Raw genomic sequence first — 17072 nt, 5'->3', positions numbered from 1 at the left:
TTCACATGCACCTGTAATCCCAGCTACTTGGGGGGCTGAGGCAGGAGGATCCCTTGAGCCTGGAGGTGGAGGTTGCAGTGAACTGAGATTGCGCCACTGCACTCCAGCCTGGGTGACAGAGCAAAACTTTGTCTCAAAAACAAAATTTTTTTTTCATGATATTATATAGTTTACATTAATATTATTTTCATAGCTATATAATTTATCATGTAGTTTAACCCATTTTTCTGTTCTTGGACATACTGATTCTTAATTTTTTTGCTATACTAAATACCATTTCCTTAAATATCCTTGTATGTAAGTACATTTCTATGTAAGTATAGTCCCTCAGAATAGACTTCTCGGAATTAAATTACTGAGACCTGATTTGTTTATCTTGGGAGATGTAGAATTTAAGGGGTGAACCAGGCAAACTGGCTTGCACCTGTAATCCCAGCTACTCAGGAGGCTAAGGTGGGAGGATCACTTGAGGCCAGCAGTTTGAAACCAGCCTGAGCAACATAGCAAAATCCCATCTCTACAAAAATGTTTTTGGCTGGGTGTGTTGGCTCACGCCTGTAATCCTAGCACTTTGGGAGGCCAAGGTGGGTGGACTGCGTGAGCTCAGGAGTTCAAGACCAGCCTGGGCAACATGGTGAAACCCCATCTCTACTAAAATACAAAAATTAGCCAGGCAAGGTGGCAGGCACCTGTAATCCCAGCTACTTGGGAGGCTGAGGCAGAGAATTGCTTGAACCTGGGAGGCAGAGGTTGTAGTGAGCCAAGATTGTGCCATTGCACTCCAGCCTGGGCAACAGAGCAGGACTCCATCTCAAAAAAAAAAAAAAAATTTTTTTTAAATTAATTAGCTGGGCATGGCGGCACATGCCTGTAGGCCCACTTACTTGGGAGGTTGAGGCAGGAGAGTCACCTGAGCTGAGGAGTTTGAGATAGCAGTGAGCTATGATCATGCACTCCAGCCTGGGTGACAGATCAAGACCCCCATCTCAAAACAAACAAACAAACAAAAAGAATGTAAGGGCTGTCAGTAAACCCAGGTGACTGGCAGAAGTAAATCCAAACTATCTTTGGAGGAAGGTCACTAATTCAACCTTCAAATCACACCTACAAATTATTTTTCCAGTTCAGTTACCAGCACACAGTGAAAAATAACCAAGAACACAAGAAAACTTAACAATACAACTAAAAATCTAGAGGAATAATATCCAATAGGAAGAGACCTGAAAAGACTTTGGAAAATGAGGAAGTCTAACTGTGATCATGAAAATAAAAGATCAGCTTGAAGATATATGAAGGGAACAGAAAACTATAAACTGACATAGCAAATTTGAAATGGAAAAAAATGAACTGAAATGAAAATGAAAACTGCAACAACTGAAATGAAAAATACAACAATCGAAATTAAAAACTTAAAAGATGAGAGCTGAAAGCAGGTTAGACTCCACTAAAGAAAGAATTAGTGCCCAGGAAGAAAGGTTGAAAAGAAAAAATATCAAAACTCACTATGGGGATAAAAAAAGGCAAGAAACACAAGACAGTGTGTGGAAGAAAAATAAAAAGAAAGGTCTAACGTTCATTTATTCAAAATCCCAGAAGGAGAGAAAAAAAGATAATCAGGCAGAGGTAATATTTTAAAAGATAATGGATGATAATTTTTCAAAACTGATAAAAGAGACCAATCAACAGGTTTAAGAATCCCAGTGATCTCAAGCAGTATGAGAAAAAAAAAAATTCTAGACACATCATAGTGAAACTGCAGAAAACCAAAGACCAAAAAAAAAACAAAGGAAAGAAAGAATTCTTAGAAGTAGCAGAGGAAAAAAAGTTCAGGTTACATTTAAAAGAAAACAGTTAGACTAGCAGATGACCTCCCAACAGCAACAATAGAGGCTTAAAGGTAATGGAATGTCTTCAGTGTGGTAAAAGAAAACAATGGCCAATCTAGAATTCTATACCCAGTTAAAATATATTTCAAGAAAGGGTAAGCTAGGTCAGGCGCAGTGGCTCACACCTGTAATCCCAGCCCTCTAGGAGACCAAAGCAGGCAGACCACCTGAGGTAGGGAGTTTGAGACCAGCCTGGCTAACATGGTGAAACCCCATCTCTACTAAAAATACAAAGATTAGCCGGGCGTGGTGGCACACGCCTGTAATCCCAGCTACTTGGGAGGCTGAGGCAGGAAAATCACTTGAACCCAGGAGGTGGAGGTTGCAGTGAGCCGAGATCTTACCACTGCTCACCAGCCTGGGTAACAGAGCAAGACTCTGTCTCAGAAAAAAAAAAAAGAAAGTGTAAGAGAAAGATAAGAGGATCACTTTATAAGATAAAGATAAAGATGATCACTTTTTAATTGACAAAATTTCAATCTAACAGTAAGATATAGCATTACAAAATATATTGTCCATACTAGCACAGCCTCAAAAATATATGAAGCAAAATTTCACAGAAATAAAAGGAGAAATAAAGAAAACCATATTCATAATGAGATATTTTAGCCTACCTCTTCCTTTTTTTTTTTTTTTTTCTTTTTGAGACAGAGTCTTGCTCTGTTGCCCAGGCTGGAGTTCAGTGGCGTGATCTCGGCTCACTGCAACCTCTGCTTCCCAGGTTCAAGCGATTCACTTGCCTCAGCCTCCCAAGTATCTGGGATTACAGGTGTGTGCCACCACGCCCAGCTAATTTTTCTATGTTTAGTGGAGACAGGGTTTCACCATGTTGGCCAGGCTGGTCTCGAACTTCTGACCTCAGGTGATCCACCTGCCTCAGCCTCCCAAAGTACTGGGATTATGGGTGTGAGCTACTGCGCCCAGCACCACCTCTTTCAATAATTGACTACTAGACCAAAAAAAAAAAAAAGGCTGGGGGGCAGTAATGCTGTAGAACGTATGAGCAATCCGTTTAACAAATTTGACCTAATGTTCATGGATAGGCAGAGGAAATATTTTAAAGATGACACTCTTCGATCATTCTTTCCAGAGTGATCTATAGATCCAATATAATCTCAGATTCCAGCAAGATTGTGTATGTGTGTGTATTGGGGGAAGGGAAGTCTTGATAAGTTGATTCTAAAATGTATGTGGAAATATAAAGAACCTAGACTAACCAAAACACTCTTGAAGAAGAAGAGGCTGAGGAAAGGAGGATGTGTTCTACCAGATATTAAGATCTATTACAAAATATAGTAATTAATGCAGTATAGTATTGGGGCAGGATAAACAAGGAAATCCATATGCATTATAGAGTCCAGAAACAGACTTATGCATGCATGAATATCTGATTTATGATAGCAATGGCACTCACTGCACATTGTGCTGGGGCTGGTTTTTATCTGCTTTTGTTTTGTTCTTATAGTAACATGTATAAAGTAAAAAAAAAAAATTAAAATAGATATGTAATGTCAGATTTCTACCAGAAGGATTTTTATCAAGTTATACTTGCAAGGATTAGGGACAATCTGTTAATAATTGCTAAGGGTTGTCTCCTGTTGTTGAAGCAGGGCCAACATTTAAATTAATAATTGATTTGTATGACTGTCTAGTAACCAGCTGATGTCCATTGTTGTCGTACTTACTACTTTATGTCCGAAACAATAGTGTCGTTTCTTTTCTGTGATGTACAGGTTGTCAGGAATGAGCTCTTAGAGAAGCACTACAAACATGGGAGCAAGTTTCTGACTTCATTTCCAGATGGGACAACACAAATATTGTATCCTCTTTCAACAAGTTATTTTTGTTAGCTTTATTACTTCAAAAAAAAGAAAGCTAAAGGAAGGAAATACATGGCCGGGCGCAGCAGCTCACACCTGTAATGTCCACACTTTGGGAGGCCGAGGCGGGCAGATCACTTGAGCTCAGAAGGTTGAGACCAGCCTGGGCAACATGGCAAAACTCCGTCTCCACAAAATGTTAGCTGGGCGTGATGGCATACGCCTGTAGTCTCAGCTACTCAGGAGACTGAAGTAGGAGAATCACCTGGGCTCAGGAGGTGGAGGCTGCAGTGAACTGAGATTGTGCCACTGCACTCCAGCACAGGCAACAAAGTGGGACCCTGTCTCAGAAAAACAAACAAATAAACAAAACACAGAAAAAGATAAAGATCCAGTGTAATTGAAAAATAGAAATTTTAATAAAAAAGACAGATAAATAGAAAGATAAAAGAAAACTATAAAGGAACTTAGTGTGGTGGCTTACGCTTATAATCCCAGCACTTTGGGAGGATGAGGCAGGAGGATTACTTGAGCCCAGGGGTTTGAGATCAGCCTGAGCAGCATAGTGAGATCTCATTTTTTCTTACAAAAAATAAGAAAATTAGCCAGGTGTGGTGGTACACACCTGAAGTCCCGGCTACTCAGGAGGCTGAGGTGAAAGGATTGCTTGAGCCCGAGGGGTCGAGGCTGCAGCGAGGCATGATCATGCCACTGCACTCCAGCCTAAATGACAGAGCAAGACCAAGAAAGAAAGACAGAAAGAGAGAGGAAAGAGATAGAAAGACAGATGGAAGGGAAGGAGGGAGGGAGGAGGGAAGGAAGGAAGGAAGGAAGGAGGGAAGGAAGGAAGGAAGGAAGGGAGGGAGGGAGGGAGGGAGGGAGGGAGGGAGGAAGGAAGGAAGGAAGGAAGGAAGGAAGGAAGGAAGGAAGGAAATACTACCCTCAAATTCTACCACCCAGAGAAAAGCTGTTAGCATTTTATTACTATTGATTTTTTAAGACAGGGTCTCACTGTGAGGCCCAGGTTAGAGTTCAGTGGCACAATTATGACCCACTGCAACCTCAACCTCCTGGGCTCAAGCAGTACCCCCACCTCAGCATCCTAAGTAGCTGGGACCATAGCATACACCACTACACCTGGCTAATTTTTTAAATTTTGGTAGAGATGGGGTCTCTGTATGTTGCCCAGGCTGGTCTTGAACTCCTGAGTGCAAGTGATCCTCCCACCTCAGTCTCCCAAATGGCTGGGATTACAGGTGTGAGCCACTGTGTCTGGCCAGCATTTAAAAATATATGTTTTTTTGGCTATTCTGAACACACTTCCTATGGAGTAGCCTTGCTCCACAAAGAGCAATTAAAAAAAGAAAAGAGAAAAATAAAAAAAGAAAAAGAAAAAGATATGGTTGGTTGGTTGTTTGTTTTTTGAGACATAGTCTCACCCAGGCTGTAGTGCAGTAGTGGGATCTTGGCTCACTGCAACCTCCGCCTCCCAGGTTCAAGCAATTTTCCTGCCTCAGCCTCCCGAGTAGCTGGGATTACAGGCACATGCCGCCACACCCAGCTAATTTTTGTATTTTTAGTAGAGACGGGGTTTCGCTATGTTGCCCAGGCTGATCTTGAACTCTTGACTTCAGGTGATCTGCTCACCTTGGCCTCCCAAAGTGCTGGGATTACAGGCGTGAGCCACCACACCCGGCCAGAACATCTATTAATAGTGCAATGTTGAATAGAAGTAGTAAGAGTAGACATTTTTGTTTAGTTTCTGATCTTAGGAAGAAAGTACTAAGTCTTTCACCATTAAGTATAGTTTTAATTGTGGGTTTTTTTAATTAAAAAAATCAAAATTCTAAAGATGAAAAAAATTGTTTTGTAGAGACAGGGTCTTACTATATTGCCCAGGCTGGTCTGGAACTCCTGGGCTTCAACAATCCTCCTGCCTTGGCCTCCCTAAGTGCTGGGATTACAGGCATGAGCCACCATGCCCGGCCCAGCTGTGGGCTTTTTGTAGATACTCTTTATCAGGTTGAGGACATTCATTCCTATTTGAAATCCATTGAGTTTTCTTATTATTAAGAGGGTTAAAACTTGTCAAATGCTTTTTCTGTGTCTGTTGAGATGACCATGTGTTTTTTGCTCTTTATTCTATTAATATGGTATATTAAGTTATTTTCAGATGTTAAACCAACCTTGCATATCAGGGTAAACCCTACTTCATCATGGTGCATAATCCTTTTTATATTGTGACAGTTCATTTGCAAGATTGTGTTGAGGATTCTTGCATCTCATCAGTATATTCTGATCCACATAAAAAGCATAAAATTTTTTATATTAATATAGTACCTCCCATTTTCAGAATGCTTTATGATTTCAGAGTGCTCTCATAAATTGAATTTGTTCCCAGAATAGTCAAGGAGCATTAGAACAATTTATATGACCTTATCTGATCTCAGCTATCCATCTGGAAAGCTAGCCATTATTCGAGTGCCCAACAAGGTAAATGGTTTCACTTGTATTGTCCAAGAAGATATGCCCACTAACCCTGCTATCCTAGCAGTGCTGGATTCCTCTGGCAGAAGTTCCTGCTATCATCCCAATGGAAATGTCTGGTAAGCTTCTGGGTTCCTGCTGCTGCCATTTTGTGGCTTTCGTTCTGGGAAATTTTGTTTTTTCTTTTTAAATGATAAGAATGGGTTTAAGAAGATTTATTTAAGTTAGTGGTCTTTAGATGGTAATGTTCAACTCAGAGACATTTCTGGTTTACACCATTCCATATGCTTTTCAGTGGAAAAAATCCCAAGCAATTATAAAAATAAAGCTTATCATATTATTTCTATACTTAGTAAGAATATATGAACTATATAATTACAACATAGAAAAAACTTGATAAGTGATATGGTAACTCTAGGGATTTGGGATGTTAACTGAGGCAGTCTCTAGAGCCTGTGCCCTGATGATGTTATTCTGCTTCATCTATGTAAACAACTTGTCAATAGACAGTTGATACACTATGTTGTTATTGTTTGAGATACATTCCTAGCTAGTAAGCTTCCTGTAGCCACAAACAAGAACAATAACATACAGACAAAATCTCCAGAGAAATTAAGATCCTAGTCCCAATTTAACCTACTATGTATATATTCTGTGACTTCATATTATTTCATTTAGCCTGACAAAGTGAAATTTGGGTTTTAACTTCAAATACAATTTAAACTTTCTGAACTTTTCAGAAACAGGTCTTTTCCTTTAAGTTATATACAGGTATAACAATTTCATCTCAGGAATCTCTGCCAATAATTGGTGAAGTTTATATACTGCTAGTCCTTGAGAAAGTTAGGATACCAAGCTATTTGTGGTTTTTGTCCACAGCAGTAGTCAATTCATTACCACCATGTATATTGGAAAATTTCTACTTATCTTTCAGGATTCTGTAGCAATTCTATGTTACCTTCGACGGAGTGCTATATTAATTGTCACCAATATTCATTGGTTTCTAGACTAGAAACCAATAGTTTCTTTCAGATTGGTTTTATGAAGCCCCTGCCCCGTGAACTGAACTCCCAGCCACACTGAGATGGCTCCTTGATACTCTCATAGCCCTCTCTCTGCCTCTTGTGTAGTGAGTCCATTTCCCTTACTAGACTGACATTCCTTGAGGGCACATCCTGAATCTTTGCTACAATATAGCAGCATATCTGTACATAGTGTAGACTCAAAGAATGTTTACTAAATAAACAAGGGACTGATTTATCCAGATAATTTTAGCTATATATTATTTTCACCCAGATTTCAAGATAAAACTACATCTTTCCTTCCCAGACACAATAAGATAATCACCTCAGTTTCTCATTTGTGCTTTTGTTATTAGATTACTACCACTGATCAATAATGGGGACATGAGATGTTAGCTAGGGGTCCTCATGGCCAAGTCATCTAGTTTTTAAAAAATAATTTATTATCAAATTAAGCCAATGGTCTGAGTACCCAGAACACTTTATCTATTGTCTCTCCTCAAGGTGGGGATGGTAAGAGGGTATGAGAAGGAGATAACTGAATAGACTGGCACAGCAATTAGTGCTGCCAGATCTCAGATGGTGAGGGGCTAAAAGTGATGTGGTAAAATGTAAGACATTCATGGTCTGAAGAGATGGGGTCACCTCGTGGGTCTAAGGTCCACCTTTGCCCTGTCACAGACCTCTTCTCCACTGCAGTGATCATAGAGGTGTTCCCTGAGCCTCTGCCCCCACACTCAGCCATGATGGGAGGACTCCTGGAAGGACTCCTAGCTCCTAGTTGGGTATTGCCAGAAAACAGCTCTCTTCTACTGAGGTCAACACAGTCTTCCCCAGAATTTACAGCCACAGGTCTTTATTTTGGTGTGGTGAAAATCTAAGCACTGGTCTTTCCCTCCTCTTTCAGAATTAATCTACTCTTCTGTATCTCATTTTCTCCAGACTAAACCTTCCCTGCTCCCTCTTCATCCTTCCAGACTCCTTCATCCCAGACTGATCCTTTGGACCCATTTTAGTTTATCAGTATGAACTCAAATAGGATACGGTACTTCAGATTAGTGTAGAATTTAGTCATAGTATTATCACTCCTAAGATTACCTGAAGTTTCTACCACTCGTGCTAATCGCTGGCATAAACCGTTACTCCCCTTGGTTAGCAAGTAACAGGGATAATTCCAGTATTTAATTACAGTGTTACTGTTTATGATTTTTACATTTCCTTCCTGCCCAGGGTATACATCAATATCTTGGGAGGTCAATATTCAGATCAAGCCGGCAACAGAATAAGGGCTTGGAATTGGTCAAGTTCCATCACTTCCTCACCCTTTGTTTCATTTAAACCTGTCTTTCTGGCTTTGAACCGTTATATTGGAGTCCGCATCTTAGAACAAGACAAGATTTCTATAACTTTTCTAGCAATGGGCCAACAGGCAAGGATCAGTGTTGGAACCAAAGTGAAGGTAGGTACATTTTTAAAAACAGTTTAAAGCATTTAGAATAATAATAAGAGTAAAATAACTTGTATTAGTATTACTACTGATGGATTACACTAGTGCATAATCTACTGTCCACTAGGATTTTGGAATTCAATGGAAAAACATGTAGTGAAAGCTTCATATGGAATTGAGGCAGCTTTATTGTTTCTTACTCTGAAATTCCTTTTAGTTCGGACTCAGATCCAAGTAACACTTATTGAGTGTTTGCTCTGTGCCAGAGTAGTGCTGCTTTGGGGGTTTAGTTTAAAGATTTCGTATTGTGTTTGTTTTTCTCCCCGCCATGGTAGAAAGCCTTGGGTTGGGTCAGGAGACCTGAGTTTGAATCATGTTCAAAACCAGTCATAAGCCCTGTCTCCTTGGAGACACTTCCCAGACCTCCTAGTCCTTCACCCAATCAGCCTCAACCACATCCTTCTATGGGTTTTCTGTGTACTTGCCTCCATCCCCGCGCTTGCTGAAGAGTGCTGCCTTTCCTACTGGATGGCAAGGTCCCGAAAGGAAGAATCTCTATCTTATTGACTTCTGTAACTCCAGTGCGTCTCCCAGGGCACAGCCCTGAGTACATTCTCAGTGAGCGGCAATAATGCACGATGGTTAAGAACGTGAAATTCAGGTTGCAGATTCTCTGTAGTTTCAAACCTCAGCTCTGCCACTTGACTGAGTGAGCTTGAACTTCAGTTTCCTTATCCATAAAATGGAATAATGATTCCAACCTTACAGATTGCTGTGAAGATTTGATGAGAATGCAAAGTACTAAGGGTGGTACTTGGCACTAAATAAAATAATATAGATGTAGAGATGGATACAAATAGAGATGGATGTATAGCTATATACATAAATAACACATAAAGTGTGTGACTTCGAACAGTCCCTTAAGCTTTAAGGAACTTTGATTCATCGATTTTGTTTGTTTGTTTGTTTGTTTTTGAGATGGAGCCTCGCTCTGTCTTCCAGGCTGGAGTGCAGTGGCACGATCTCAGCTCACTGCAACCTCCGCCTCCCAGGTTCAAGCAATTCTTCCTGCCTCACCGTCCCAAGTAGCTGGGACTACAGGCGCCCGCCACCACGCCCGGCTAATTTTTGTATTTTTACAAAATTTTCTGTACGGGGTTTTACCATGTTGGCCAGGCTGGTCTCGAACTCCTGACCTCAGGTAATCCGCCTGCCTCAACCTCTGAAAGTGCAGGGATTCCAGGCATGAGCCACCACTCCCGGCCTGTTTCATCGATTTTTTTTTTTTTTTTTTGAGATGGAGTCTCTCTCCATCGCCAGGCTGGAGTGCAGTGGTGCGAGCTTGGCTCACTGCAACATCTGCCTCCCGGGTTCAAGCCATTCTTCTGTCTCAGCCTCCCAAATAGCTGTGATTACAGGCACGCCACCACGCAAGGCCTGTTTCATTGATTTTTAAAGGAAGACATAGCTCCAAACTTCAAAAGTGCTTTCAACTTTTAAGTATGTGGAAATAGAATTCTCAATATTCAACACAGGAAAGAATATCTCATGACCACCAGACAAAGGGGAGATTTCAGATTCAGGCAACATAGAGCGAAGGTCTACAATGTGCTAGGCACTATTCCAGTTACTTTCAGTAAGTCTGGAAACTGCAGTCAAATTTTTAGGCTCCAGACAAACTTCTTTCTTGGTTAGAAATCTGCAGTATCCCCTCCTTTTGTTACATTGCATCCATAGTAAATACATTCTTACCCAAAATAGAAAAATACTTCTTTCTCCCTCTCTCTCTCCCTCTACTTCCTTCCCCGACCCCCGCACCTCCCTTCTTCTCCCCACTTAGAAATTAATTTTAATCAAAAAAGAGTCATTTTGATGCAAAAGGAAGAGTTCGTTATTAAAGTTTTTTACTTTTCTCATTGTTCTCATAATCACCCTTTAGGTTTTTTTTTTAATTACAAGTGACTTGTGAATATATTTTTATATTTAAAGATTCAAACAATACAGAAATAAAGATAATTTTTTTAAAAATGAAATTCCCTTCATTTCTTCTTCTATTCTAACTCCTTTCCCCAAAGTAATCACCACCCAAAATTTAGTGTGTACCTTCCTCCTTACTATGTATTTATAAATTATTTTATACATCTTTTTTTTTTTTTTCAGATGGAGTCTCGCTCTGTTGCCCAGACTGAAGTGCAGTGGCATGATCTTGGCTCACTGCAACCTCCACCTCCCGGGTTCAAGCGATTCTCATGCCTCAGCCTTCCAAGCTGGGATTGCAGGTGCATACCACCATGCCCTGCTAATTTTTGTATTTTTAGTAGAGATGGGGTTTCACCATGTTGGCCAGGCTGGTCTCGAACTCCTGACCTCAGGTGATCTGCCCACCTGGGCCTCCCAAAGTGCCGAGATTATAGGCATAAGCCACCACGCCCAGCCTATTTTATACATATTTTTTGAAACATAAAAATTAGATAATATACAGATTATGTTGTTGGGGGGGGTTCCTATTTGTTTTTGTTTCCCAGTTAGTAAGTATTGAAGATTTATTTGTGTCTACGTTTTGAAGAATATTGAATTCAATATAAATATTAAATTTATATGAAATTTAATGACTTCTCAGTGGCATTAAACACAGATGATCTCTTCTTCCTGGAATCATTTCTTCCCTTGCTTCCAAGACTATTCTCCCCTGATTTTCCTTGTACCTCACAGGCCGTTTCTTCTCATTTTTCTGGCCTGATTACTCTTCATCTCCCCTTTTTCTAAATATTGGAGGAACCCAGAGCTTGTCCTTGGGCTGTCTTTTCTCTATACTCACTCCTCCGATTATCTCAGATAATCTCATTATCTGATTAGATTATCATATTATCTCATTGAGTCTCACTTCCTTAAATATCATCTGCATGCTGATAGCTCTTTAATTTGTATCTTCAGGTAGATCTCCTATGAACTCGAGACTTGCAAGTCTCTGATTCCAATTCAACATACCCATCTGGATTTCTAAGAGGGCATTAAAAACAACACAGGCCAGGCGAGGTAGCTCATACCTGTAATCCCAGCACTTTGGGAGGCTGTGACGGGAGCCTTACTTGAGCCCAGGAGTGTGAGACCAGCTTGGGCAACATAGTGAGACCTGATCTCTATGAAAGTCGTTTTTAAAATTCTCCAGACATGTTGGCACATGCCTGTGGTCCCAGCTATCTGGGAGGCTGAGGTGAAAGGATAGCTTGAGCCCACCATTGGCGGGGTGGGGGGCCGGGGGTTCAAGGCTGCATGAACCATGATTGGGCCACTGCACTCCAGCCTGGGCAACAGAGCAAGACCCTGTTAGGAAAAAAAGAAAAAGCTTAACACAGCAGAACTTGATTTCAGCACTTGATCCAATCTCAGTCCTCTCCATCTCAGAAAATGGCAACTACATTCTTTCACTTGTTCAGGACAAAAACTTGGGAGTAGTTTCACAACTCTAAATGCTCTGTTTCACAGTCCCATACCAACTCATCTGTAAACTCTACCTCCAAAATACCTCCAGAGTCTCACACTTCTCACATTTTCCAGTGCTATCATTCTTGTCTGCCTCTTTACCTGATCCATCTCTTGCTTGATTATTGCAATAGCCTCCTAATAAGTCTCCCTGCTTCTGGTCTTCCCAAAGTCTATTCTAACACAATACTTGGAATGATACTTTGAAAACATAAACCTGTTCAGAACTATCTGGGGGCTTCTAATTTTACTCAAGTAAAAGCCAAGGCCCTATAAAGGCTTGCAATGCTGTACACAATCTGGACCTCTTTCTCTGAATAGTCTCTCTGTATTACCTTATCTCACTCATTCTGTTCCAGCCATACTGGCCTTTTTGCTATTCCTTGAAAATATCAGGCATGTTCCTGTCACAAGGTCTTTGCATTTGCTATCCCCTCAACCTAAAATGTTTTCCCCTCCATTTAGCATGTGGCTGTTCCCTCATTTCCTTCAGGTTTCTGCGCAGAGTCCTTTCCTGAGCAATCCAGCCACACCCACCCCCACCTTTCCCTAGCACTCTGAGTGCCTCTTTGGTCATTTGCCACACGTTTTAATATATAGTGCTGTCATTTTCTTTCACTTCTAAATAATTTAGAATACCTATTTTGACTTCAATGCAGTAGTCACTGAATTTTCAAATAGATAGAAAGATTTACCCCTTTCTTGTTAATTTCAAAATGGTCAGGAAATATGACTTGCAGTTTTTTCCTTCTTGTTTAGAATATATTGATATTTTCTTTGTGGTTGGTTACATAATTTTTATAAGTGTTCCATGTATATTTAACCAAAAAAGTTGTACAGTTTATTGGTAGAAAATTCTATGTCCAGTTGTTCTAGTCACACCTCCCTCTCTATTCTTTTATTTTTGTGTCATTGGGTTTACTTCTGAAAAATGTATGAAAGTTTCCCAAAATGGTTGTGAATTTGTTCATTGTTCCTAGTGTTTCAATCAACTTTTGCTGTATGTATTTTGAAGCTCTGTGATCAGGAAATTAAAGATGCTGACTCTCTTCTTTGTGAGTTGTACCTTTCGCCAGGGCCAGCCCATTCTTTCCCCTCACTCATTCGCTCTTCAGCTGTTCCCATTACGTGCCCTAGTATATTAGTGAGGGTTTTGTTTTTATTTTGACAATAATGGTAGTAATGTTATCAACATGTGTTATTCCTAATTTCCCTTTTAGTGGCCTTTACCTTAAGTGCTGTTCCATCTGATGTTAAATTCTTACATTTGCTTTCTCTTTGTTAGCATTTGTCTGATATTTTTTCATCCTTTGATTTTCAATCTTTTTAACGTAGTTTTGAGTTATATGTTCTCTTGCAAACCACATATAGTTGGATTGTGTTGCTTTCCTCAACCTAACACACTCAGTGGTTTTTTTGTTTGTTTTTAGAGACAGGGTTTTGCTCTGTCACCCAGGCTGGAGTGTAGTGGCGTGACCATAGCTCACTGTAACTGCAAACTCCTGGGTTCAAGCCATCATCCTGCCTCAGCCTCCCAAGTAGCTAGGACTACAGGCATGCACCACCATGCCCAGCTAACAGACTCAGTCTTTTAATACACTATATTTTAATGGTTAGTTTAAAATTAACATATCTTTTATAATATGCATAGAATTAACTTCCAAATCCTCTAGTTGTTTTTCTTCGTTAACAATATTCTCTCAAGTCCCTCAGAAAATATTAACTATATAAATGTGGATATATTTCCTAAAGTCTTCCTCTATCTCCTAATTATTTTTCCTTGAGTATAAGTTTCTCTGATAGGTAAATCTGGTGCCTCTCTTTAGTGGCGTCAAATATTAGGTGATTCTCAGCTGCGTGTTCAATTTGGATTTGAGAATTCCTGTTTCCCTGTTCTGCTTACTAAAGTTTGCTTCAGATGCTAAGGGGTAGAAGGCTAGTGCTAGTGCCTGCTGCCAGCCTCAGCCCGTGGGCACCAGTGCTCAACACAAAGGAAAAGGTGAGGGGCCTGCCTCCCAATTGATCAGCCTAATGTTTACCTCAGACTCCGTCCTGCTTCCCATTTCTGTTGAGTTTGAGCTCAGAGTATATGTGTTTTTGGTTAGTGGTTTCATTTGGTTATTTCTCTCTATATGCATATGGTCTCATTTGCTTTTTGATTTTTCAGGAATTCCTTAAAATTATCCTGCCGATGAAATCTTTCTTATTCCAACCCCGCTGAAAATAAGGGAGGCGGGGGGAAGAAATCTTTCTTATTAGAGCCATCATTGACTTAATCTGTAAAAAAGTTTCTGTCATGGTGTGATATTTGGGGTAAAAGATTCTGACCTACTCTTTGTTATTTGTCCATCTCATACTCTTTCCTTCCTCCATTCCTTCCTTTCTATGGAAGGAGGAGTGAAATACAGAAATGATACTGTAAGTATCATCTTTTGCAGGTAAGTGGTCACTTAGCTTGCAGAGGGTAGTAGTTCTGCTTGCATTTAACCTACCCCCAGAGAGGCTAAATGCCCCTCCTAGGCTGGCTTTGAAGCTACAGACTGAAAACACCTCAGGCAAGACTGTCCCGGCAAATCCATTTACGTTTCTGCAGCTGCAAGAAGACAACACCAGCCTTGAATCGTCAAAAGCTGTGAGAGAGTGGGGAGAGCAGAGGCCAAAGAAGGGTAATGGAGAGGTTAATTTGGAATGGCCTCCTGGAGGTTGGGACACATTTAGGAGCAGGAAAGGGAGTTTTAGTTTTTCCCAGTCCTACCTTCTCCGAGGAAAACTGCCCTTCTCAGTGCCTTCCCAGTGAGCACCCAGCCTTCAGACCAGCACTCACCCTACCTCCCCCACTGGGCACTTTCCAGACAAGGGACTGTGTCTGAGGCATCTTTGTGATCCCCTCAGTAGGTGCTGGTTAAATTACTTGAATAAATTATAGGCTTTTGAAGGTATCCAGATTCCATTTGGTCTCTCAAGTCTCCACAGCGCTTCAGCCCTTTCATCATTCAGATTAGAATAACACCACCGCCTCCGCTTACGGATGAATTAGAGTGGACCCTCTTCAGGGAATCCAACCCCACATAAGTGCCATGACTCAGCTCCTCCCACCTCCCCAGTTTCACTCCTGGACTCTGAGTTTCCTTCTCTTTCTCTTTGCTGAAAAGCTACCAAACCCTGAGGAGATTCCAATCCTCCGATACGTGAGTGGAGATGACCTTCTTCTGCTGGCCAGTTTAATAAAGATCCGTCGCCTGTTTCATAAACTTGAAGGATGTGTGAATTTTCCCTCAAGCCAGGTTTGGGAAAAATTAAAGCAACCTTCCTACCTTTCTTCACTTTCTCTAAAACTAATTGCCCTCTGTCACAGTTCTGGTATAAAGCAAGATATAATGAAGACAATAAAAAATATAATAAATGAAGAAATTTAACTAAGAATGATGGTGCTTTCATTTGTTTTGTTGAATTTTTTTGGGTTTTTTTGGTTGAGGTTTTTTTGGGGTGGGAGGATCGGGAGTGTGATGGCTAATATCAATGAAGGGTCAGCTTGATTGGATTGAAGGATGCAAAGTATTGTTCCTGGGTGTGTCTGTGTGGGTGTTGCCAAAGGAGATTAACATTTGAGTCAGTGGACTGGGAGAGGCAGACTCACCCTCAACCTGGATGGGCACCATCTGATCAGCTGCCAGGGCAGCTAGGATAAAGCAGGCAGAGGAAGGTGGAAGGAGCAGACTTGCTGAGTCTTCCAGCTTTCAACTTTCTCCTGTTCTGGCTGCTTCCTGACCTCGAATATCAGACTCCAAGTTCCTCAGCTTTTGGACTGTTAGACTTACACCAGTGGTTTGCCAGGGACTCTCGGGCCTTTGGCCACAGACTGAAGGCTGCACTGTTGGCTTCCCTACTTTTGAGATTTTGAACTCAGACTGTCTTCCTTGCTCCTCAGCTTGCAGAAGGCCTAGTTTGGGACTTCACCTTGTGATGGTGTACGTCAATACTCTTTAATAAACTCCCCTTCATATGTACATCTATCCTAGTAGTTCTGTCCCTCTAGAGACCACTGACTAATACAGGAAGGATTCAAAAAAAGTGTACAAAATGACTAAAATACCAAGAAATATGCTATATTATCAATTTAGAACAAATTCTGATCATTTACTGGTTTACATTTTTTTTTTTAAGAGATGGGGTCTCACTGTTGAAGCGGTGCATTTTCTGGGGTGATACCCAAGGTTCATTGCCTCATGCCAGGAAAATTAAGCACACAGACACACACAAGGAATGAGTTTAAGAGCAGATGTTTAGGCTGGGCACGGTGGCTCACACCTGTAATCCCAGCACTTTAGGAGGCCAAGGCGGGCAGATCAGAAGGTCAAGAGTTCACCATATTGTGAAACCCCATCTCTACTAAAAATACAAAAATTAGCTGGGCATGGTGGCACATGCCTGTAACCCCAGCTAATCGGGAGGCTGAGGCAGGGGAATCGCTTGAACCCAGGAGGCAGAGCTCGCAATGAGCTGAGATCGTGACACTGCACTCCAGCCTGAGCCACAGAGCGAGACTCCATGTGAAAAAAAAAAAAAAGAGCAGAGGTTTAATAGGCAAAAGAAAGAGAAAGGAGAATAGCTCTCTCCTGGGAGAGAGAGAGGAGCCCAAATGGGACTTCTGGCACGGGATTTTATAGACAGGCTTGAGGAGCCGGTGTCTGATTTACATAGGGCCCATAGATTGGTTGGACCAGGTGTGACGTTTACATAACGCACAGGGAAACTGGCTGCCCCACCTTAATATTATTATGCAAATGGAGTCTTTGCCTGGTAGGCACCATGTTGCCTGCTTCTTACTGTACACGTGGCTGGCAAAGAGAAGGGAAGATGGAGCCACCATTTTGAACATGCCTAGTCCCAGGTAGCCTTTTCCTATTGGCACAGCTGCCAGCATTCA

The 17072-nt window shown here is 41.1% G+C and overlaps 1 protein-coding gene across 2 annotated transcripts in view; it reads left to right on the top strand.

Moving 5' to 3' along the window:
- Positions 1–17072, top strand: part of ERICH6 (glutamate rich 6) — a 49595-nt gene that overhangs the window by 26525 nt on the left and 5998 nt on the right. Inside the window, exons 11-14 of one of the 2 annotated variants that reach the window (XM_054480264.2) lie at positions 3620–3705; positions 6157–6312; positions 8446–8674; positions 15298–15565. In XM_054480264.2, coding sequence (XP_054336239.1) covers positions 3620–3705; positions 6157–6312; positions 8446–8674; positions 15298–15561 — 735 coding nt within the window. In that variant the 3' untranslated portion in view covers positions 15562–15565. Of the gene's footprint in view, positions 1–3619; positions 3706–6156; positions 6313–8445; positions 8675–15297; positions 15566–17072 lie in introns of those variants that run through there. The other variant, XR_008501435.2, reaches the window with a different exon arrangement.

Source organism: Pongo pygmaeus, chromosome 2 (assembly GCF_028885625.2).
Source record: "Pongo pygmaeus isolate AG05252 chromosome 2, NHGRI_mPonPyg2-v2.0_pri, whole genome shotgun sequence".
Classification (NCBI taxonomy): Eukaryota; Metazoa; Chordata; class Mammalia; order Primates; family Hominidae; genus Pongo; species Pongo pygmaeus.
This window is presented reverse-complemented; position numbering and strand designations above follow the sequence as displayed.